Here is a 7,184-nt window from a genome sequence, read left to right as displayed (position 1 = left end):
GATAAAAGAAATGCATAAGAAGGCGCCGGAGTTGATATGCAAGCTAGAGAAGATCTTCCCGCCAGGCTTCTTTACTCCGATGACACATCTCCTTTTGCACCTCCCGAACGAGGTATTGTTGGGGGGACCTGTGCAGAATCGTTGGCAGTACGGCCCTGAGAGACAGAACAAGCATCTGAGACAGAAATGTGGAAACAAAGCTAAGATTGAAGCTTCCATAGCTGAGGCAGTTATCCTAGAGGAGGTGGCAGACCTCAGGACAGCCTACTATCCGGACCATGTTCCCACGTTGCACAATAAGGTGTCTCGATACAATACAGAAGAACCCAAGTATAAACCCAAGTTGCCTCTATTCATCGGGCAAGGTAGTAGGGTTGGATGCTCGAAATCTTATCTCATGCCACGAGATGAGTGGGAGGATGTGATGTTCTATATCTTGCACAACATCAAGGAAGTTGAGGATGAGTGGATGAGGTAATACCTTTGCACCATTCTTTTAGTCAATTCGTTATGTTCACTTTGCCTAGTTCTTATACCGCTTTTCTTATTGTAGTCGATTCGTTGAAGAAGAATGGACGGGAATGCTGCCTCCTTCTGAAGCGGAGGCACTTGCTCTTCTCCGAAAGGGTGCTGATGGAAGGAAAAATTTCGTTGCGTGGTTCATCGAGAAAGTAATTTTTCACACTTCCAATTAAACTCATGCACCCTATAATTTCAATTAAACTCATGCACCCTATAATTTCAATTAAACTTATGCACCCTATAATTTCAATTAAACTTGTAGGGAAATGATCCGACCGAATCAATGGATGAAGAATTGAGATGGGTTTCCATGGGTTTTGATCCTGTCGTCATGACATGCGAAAAGTATGATGTGAATGGGTATCACTTCCATACAGAGGAGCACCAGAACAGTCGGCCTGATCCCAAAACCATAAATACCGGAGTCTTCACTGAAGGAGATAATGAAGTAGATTACTACGGAAGGGTAGGAAAAATATACGAGCTTACATTCAAACGTGGCTGCGAACACCTAAGTCTCACTGTGTTCAAATGCCGATGGTTCGAACCCAAAAAGGGTCTGAGACATATGCCTTCTGTTGGTTTAGTTGAAGTTAAACCATCAACCGTCTATGCCGGAGCTGATCTCTTTATCGCCGCTACCCAGGCCACACAAGTATATTATCTGCCTTACCCATGCCAGAAAGAGTACCTAAAGGGTTGGGAAGTTGTGTTCAAGGTGTCGCCGCATGGTAAGCTACCGGACCCGAACGATGATGATTACTACAACATAAACCCCATGACATACGAGGGAGTGTTCTATCAAGAGGAACATGATGACGTGGTCCGAAACAACGAGGATGATGACTTGGGTTATGTTGACCTGGACCCAAACGACGACGACGCACGGATTGATGGTGAGGCAGTTGTGAATCAAAGAGATATAATTATGCTTGAAAAGTTAAATGAAGACGCTGACGATGAGGAAGAGCCTCCACCTCCGTCAGACAACGAAGAAGATATGTGTGATAGTGATGATGAGACCGGTCCACAAATAGATTACAATAGTGATGATTCATATGGGTTCTAGAAAATGTAAGTTCTTTTAATGATCATTACAATAGTATGCTTAATGTGCTCTTCTGGTATTAATGTTTTTCCTGTATGCTTGTTTAATTGATATCTTTACTAATTGTTTATTCTCTTCTCAATGCAGGTTTAATAATCATGGGCAAGTCCAGCGGCGCTAGTTTCCTCAGTAAATTTAAAGGACTTACTCGGAGTGGACGAGCCCACAAGGTTCCCTCCCGACTACGCGAGGATGACACCTCACAGGGAGGTGGAGGGGTCGGGGGAGGAGACCCTAGAGGAGGAGGCGGTGGGGGGAGAGCCCCTAGAGGAGGAGGCGGTGGGGGGAGAGCCCCTAGAGGAGGAGGAGGTGGGGGGAGAGGCAACCGGGGCAAAAAACTCCGGGCCGTGTCTGAAATAGGAGGGTCTTCTTCGATGCCCTCCTATACAGAGGCACCTTCTGAGTCTGAGGAGGAGGAGTATGTTCCTGATGGCGAGGAGGAGGCCGAGGAGGAGGGTGAGGAGGAGGAGGAGGCCGAGGAGGAGGGCGAGGAGGAGGCCGAGGAGGGTGGAGGGGAGGTTGATCCCGCGTTGTGGGGTGACTTGCCACCGGGTTCTTCGCAGGGGTGGCTGCGTGGTAATGCCGGACTACCTACACCACCTTCTATCAAGGAGCACAAGTGTCTCATTGAACCTATGGGGACAGAGTAAGTGCCTCTCAATCATATTTTCAACACATGACAACATTTTCTTATTGTACACATGGCAATCATTTGATTCTTTTGCAGAAACTGGATCCTTCACGGAAAGGGCCGTAAACCGAACGGCCTTATCACTGTCCTGTTGAAGGAGTTTTGGCCTGGCCTATTCTGCCCGCGGCCAGACAGGGACCCGCAGCAGCGGGTTTTGGCCACGAGCTGGGCCCACTACGAGGCTTGCAGCAACGCGGAGTACGGGACGACCGCTAAGGCCGTGATCACCAAATTTTGGGTAAGTTCTCTTCTGAATAACTTGTCTTCAGTTTCGTTCATAGTTTATCATTGAATCACTCAACTCATGCCTTGTTTGCTTCTGGTTTTTGCATGATTGCAGCAACTCTATAGAGTTCTTGACAAGCACAAGGCCAGAGCCGACGTGGTCTTGCTTGCGGCTGCGAAGAAGAAAGCTCGTCAGTTGCAGTACGAGGTGCGCTGGGTTGCCGTCTCGCAGTACTAACACTACTACCTGCACCAAAAGATGACCAAAACTCAAGCGCAGAAGCTACGACTTACCTTGAGCAAGGAGCAGTTCATGATGGTAACTATTATTAACTTTTCATTCTTTCAAGCAGTCAACTATATGTTTCGTGCTCACATGTCATGCTTTCAAAATTTGCATAGGTTGTTCCTCGTTGGTGCTATGGAAGGCATGACGGATGGGCGAGTTTGGTGGATAGGTGGCTCGGCGCCGATGCAGAGTTTGCTGCCAAGAGCATCAAGGCCCGGGCTAACCGTGGAGACGACGGGACACACGGCCAAGGAAACAGGAACCACTGGGGCTTCAAGGCCATGAAGGTATATCTATGTGCATGATGCATTTTTGTTCTTCTTTACGTCATGTTCTTATGTATGGCTGACTTCTATTTGACGTTGTAGGAGGACAAGTTGAAGAGGCCGCTCTCAGACATGGAGTCGTGGAAGCTGGCCCGCGAGCGGAGTCATCGCAAGGAGGGCGAGAGCCAGTACTACGGCAAGACCGAGGAGCACCTAGGGTCTTACATTCATCACTATCAGGAGTTGCATCCGGATGTTCCTGTTGTTGAGGTCGCCCAGTCTCAGATCGACGACACGGCGGTGGTGGCCATCCAGGGGAAGAAGAATGGCCGGTATCCGTGTTTCGATGGCTTGATCACTCCTTCGATCTCGTACACACGGCTTCGGGCTAGCAACCCGAGCCAGTTAGAGAGTACGGGGCGTTCACAGACTCCCTTAGCCCGCCAGCATGCTGTAAGTACTTCCTCCTTATCTTTTTCTATCTTGCATTCTCAGTTTATTTTCAGCATTGCTCACTTAGAAACAACCTAAATTATGTAGGCATATAAGGAGTTTGTCGAGCATAGGAATCTCGAGGTGCGGGAGTACTTGAAACGAGTGAAGGCAAACGATGATTACAACCGTCAGATGATGACGGTTAGTTTTGCTCTCTTAAAACCAACCTAAATTTTTGCACTTTCATTCCTTCTGATCTTCTAGTTTGCTTGTTTAACTAACATTCAGGCTATGTTGGCGTCTTGGACTAACCGCACGGATCCACCACAAATGGGACCCCCACCACCACCTGCGGGAGAACCCCCACACGTGCCCACGTTCGATGAATGGGTGGCACTAGGCAGTGATGGTTCGGTTAGTACATTTGCCTAACTACTAGCAAACTAGTTCTCGTTCATGAAACACTATCATATCATATTTACCGTTAGAATCTTTTTTGAAACATGTAGGGGACCGGTGGCTCGACTCCTGCTCCGTCGACCCCAGTCACTCCGATCTGGCAGAGTGGTGGTGGTCGCGATGACGGTTTTGGCCGAGGTGGTGGTGGTTATGGCGGAGGTGGTGGTTTTGGCGGGGGTGCTCTTGCTTGATGATTCCGTGCATGTGGCCATCGTGCCATGCCTTTCATATTCCTACTTTTATCATGTTTCATGTCTTGCACTACTTTTATGTTCATGAACTTCCATCCGTGATGATCTTTAGATGATGTGATGAACTTGAGTATGTTTAGATGAACTTGAGTATGTTCACATGATGAATTGTCATATTTCATATTGTTCTGTTTTGAAATGCTGTCAAATGAATTGGAAAAGAGAAAACAGGGAAAATAAAAAAAACAAAAAAAACTATGCCTACGGCAAAGCCGTCGGCATATATACGCCCAGGAGTTACCAGGGCTTGCCACGTGGCAAACTATGCCGACGGCTTTGCCGTAGGCATAGCCCTGCTGCCAGGAGAAACCAGGAGCTGCCACGTGGCAGACGTATGCCTACGGCAAAGCCGTCGGCATAGATTTCCATCTATGCCGACGGCTTTGCCGTAGGCATAGTCCTGCCACCAGGAGAAGCCGGGGGGCGACACGTGGAGCAGGTATGCCGACGGCTAGGTCGTCGGCATAGATTTCCATCTATGCCGACGGCCAAGCCGTCGGCATACCTGCTCCACGTGTCGTCTCCTGTATCGCGCCACGTGTCGTCTCCTGAATAGCGCTGTTGACGGCGCCGTCCGTTGCCGTCAGACGGAAAACAAGGCCGACGGCTAAACTATGCCGACGGCTATCCCACGGCCGTCGGCATATGCACCTATGCCGACGGCTATACTACGCCGACGGTCTGACACATCTACGCTGACGTGATCTACGCTGACGGGGCTATGCCGACGGCAGCCGTAGGCATAGATCTATGCCGACGGCAAAGGACCTATGCCGACGGCCTTGGGCCGTAGGCATAGCCCGCGAGTCCGGTAGTGGTACTCGTAGTAGTGCTCGCACTGTGCAGCGTCCAGGATTTTCACCTGCTTGGTTGGGCATCATTACAACACGGCAGAGCATACGAGGCGTTCTAAAATGCCTCTAGAGCCCACCGTGGTGTAGTGCATGCAGCCACAGGAGCATGCACTTTGGTTCATAGGATAGAAATGTTGTAGGAATAGGAAAATCATAGGAAGTGAGATGGCATGCATCTCAATTCCTATAGAGAAAGAGATGTCATTTGATGCATAGGATAGAAATTTTTCCATTGAGTCTTAGCTAATGTTTTTTTTCTCCAAAATATGAAGGATTGATTCCTATCCTATATAGGAATAGGAATCCATTCCTACAAACCAAAGGAGGCCTCACTTTGGTGCTTGCATGCGTAATTATTGGCAGATGCAGGGCCTCTCCTGTGGTCGGCGCACTTGTCCATTCTCCGTTTCTTCATGATTTTGTATTTTTCCTAAATTTTAGGGGTTTTTTTTGGCGTGAATACTTAACTTTATGTTAGTGAGATGATACAATAATAAGAAGAAAAATACAAAGCAAATCATAATTGGCACAATCAGCTGCAACGCTAAAACCAACCTCCTGCTCCCTCCGTCCGGGTTTTATTAGGTCCCCTCACATTTAGAGCCAAAATTCGACCATACATTTGCATAATAAAATATGAGTAATATGTAAAAAATGATATCAATGAAAACTTCATTTGAAAATGAATCCAACAATATAATTTTTATGACAGATGACTTACATTTTGCAAATCAAATCTACGGTCAAATTTTAACCCAAAAGATAATGGGGTCTAATAAACCCGGATGGAGGTGGTATATGTGTAAGCATAAGTCATATCCACGTACCCAACTACCAGTAACGAATCACGGTTGATTCATGATCACTATACATCTCTATAGAAAGCTCACTATTTTGCCTAATTCCAACTTTTCTCGCTCTCCAGTGGGCATTCCAGTGCTTCCTCAAGTAACCCAAGAAAGTAAAGGCTCGGTAATGGTACCTTTGGCACAGTGCAGGTGCAAGGACAGCTAGTGGTATGCAAGGCCACACATGCACAAGAAGATTCTGTTGCATCTTTAGGTCGGCAATGATCAGATCCACGGCGCATCAGCTTTCTTTTCCATAGTGAGGGGTGGGTTGTTTCTCCATGGAGATGTACTTTTGGGTGCTCTTTGCTAGCTTAGGGTCTGATCTGTTGTAGGCTATGAGTGGATCAATCATGTCTCATTTGAACAAACCATCATTATACCAAAGGGGATCCATCGGTTTCATCAGTCTTGTGGTCAACTCTCTAGAGGCTTCTTTCTCTCTCCGACGCCCATCGAAAAGGATTTTAAAGATAAGACGTGACTAACCACTGACGCTCTTTTTCCGTGAGGTGCGGTGTAGGTTAGAAATCTTTTGCCTTCAAATTACATTGCCTAAATTTAGAAAAGACCACACATTTCATGCATTTGAGGGAGTCTTCAGAGGGAGACACATCAGATCACCTACATGTGCGCCAAACATCGAAGACCAAACAGGAAGTCAGTGAAGAAAAAGTTCATGGTTGTGCAAAAGGGATTGCCATTGCACATGATATTACAAGCACTCAGTCGTAAAAGTAAATTGATGTCAATGAGATGTGAGCTCAGCTTCCACATTCTACAATTCCCTTCGTGGAATCAGATTGATTATCTGTTCGGCGGATACTTTTTGTGGCAGTGTTCTCCTCTGGTGTATGTGACATGAGCATGCATGTTAGTGCTATATATATCACACTTACTATTCTAACAGGGGAGCATGTTGCGCATGTGAATTAGCTTGCTATATACTGTTAGTTAGGACTAGTTTAGTGGTTGCAAGTGCTCAGTCAAAGACATATTATATTCGTCTCAAATTAATTATCTTAAATATGTCAAGATACTGATGTATCGTCACATTTTGGGGTGACATTTTGTCTTCATTTCGTTTTTGTTTTTTGCACAGGCCAAAATTCTTAACCTCTTTGCCTCAAAATTTGCAGGTAGCATTTGGATATGACTAGGATCACATAAAAAAATTGTCTTGATTTTATTGATATTTGAAATTTTATTTTTGGGCCCAGGAGCCAAATTGAATTC

At 46.4% G+C, this 7,184-nt stretch overlaps 2 protein-coding genes across 2 annotated transcripts; both read left to right on the top strand.

Annotated features, from left to right (window-relative positions):
- The first annotated feature begins 1,477 nt into the window (after window positions 1-1,477).
- LOC125533225 lies at window positions 1,478-2,784 on the top strand. The gene is made up of 4 exons (XM_048696949.1): window positions 1,478-1,596; window positions 1,718-2,276; window positions 2,358-2,559; window positions 2,662-2,784. Exons 1-4 carry the CDS (start codon window positions 1,572-1,574, stop codon window positions 2,782-2,784), a joined length of 909 nt encoding a protein of 302 aa, XP_048552906.1. The 5' UTR covers window positions 1,478-1,571.
- An 18-nt stretch (window positions 2,785-2,802) lies between these two features.
- Window positions 2,803-4,186, top strand: LOC125533224 (androgen receptor-like). The gene is made up of 6 exons (XM_048696948.1): window positions 2,803-2,865; window positions 2,949-3,122; window positions 3,204-3,554; window positions 3,642-3,737; window positions 3,825-3,950; window positions 4,046-4,186. The coding sequence occupies exons 1-6, from the start codon at window positions 2,806-2,808 to the stop codon at window positions 4,184-4,186; spliced, it is 948 nt and encodes a 315-aa protein (XP_048552905.1). The 5' UTR covers window positions 2,803-2,805.
- Window positions 4,187-7,184: the final 2,998 nt, after the last annotated feature.

This window comes from Triticum urartu, chromosome 1, assembly GCF_003073215.2.
Source record: "Triticum urartu cultivar G1812 chromosome 1, Tu2.1, whole genome shotgun sequence".
Classification (NCBI taxonomy): Eukaryota; Viridiplantae; Streptophyta; class Magnoliopsida; order Poales; family Poaceae; genus Triticum; species Triticum urartu.
This window is presented reverse-complemented; position numbering and strand designations above follow the sequence as displayed.

Bases quoted from the DNA above. Each gene is read 5' to 3' on its own strand.
- LOC125533225 (XM_048696949.1), top strand. From the start codon at position 1,572: ATGATTCATATGGGTTCTAGAAAAT. The intron at 2,277-2,357 runs GTAAGTGCCTCT...ATTCTTTTGCAG, and splicing joins ATTGAACCTATGGGGACAGA to AAACTGGATCCTTCACGGAA. The intron at 2,560-2,661 runs GTAAGTTCTCTT...GCATGATTGCAG, and splicing joins CCGTGATCACCAAATTTTGG to CAACTCTATAGAGTTCTTGA.
- LOC125533224 (XM_048696948.1), top strand. From the start codon at position 2,806: ATGACCAAAACTCAAGCGCAGAAGCTACGACTTACCTTGAGCAAGGAG. The intron at 3,123-3,203 runs GTATATCTATGT...TTGACGTTGTAG, and splicing joins GGGGCTTCAAGGCCATGAAG to GAGGACAAGTTGAAGAGGCC. The intron at 3,951-4,045 runs GTTAGTACATTT...TGAAACATGTAG, and splicing joins CACTAGGCAGTGATGGTTCG to GGGACCGGTGGCTCGACTCC.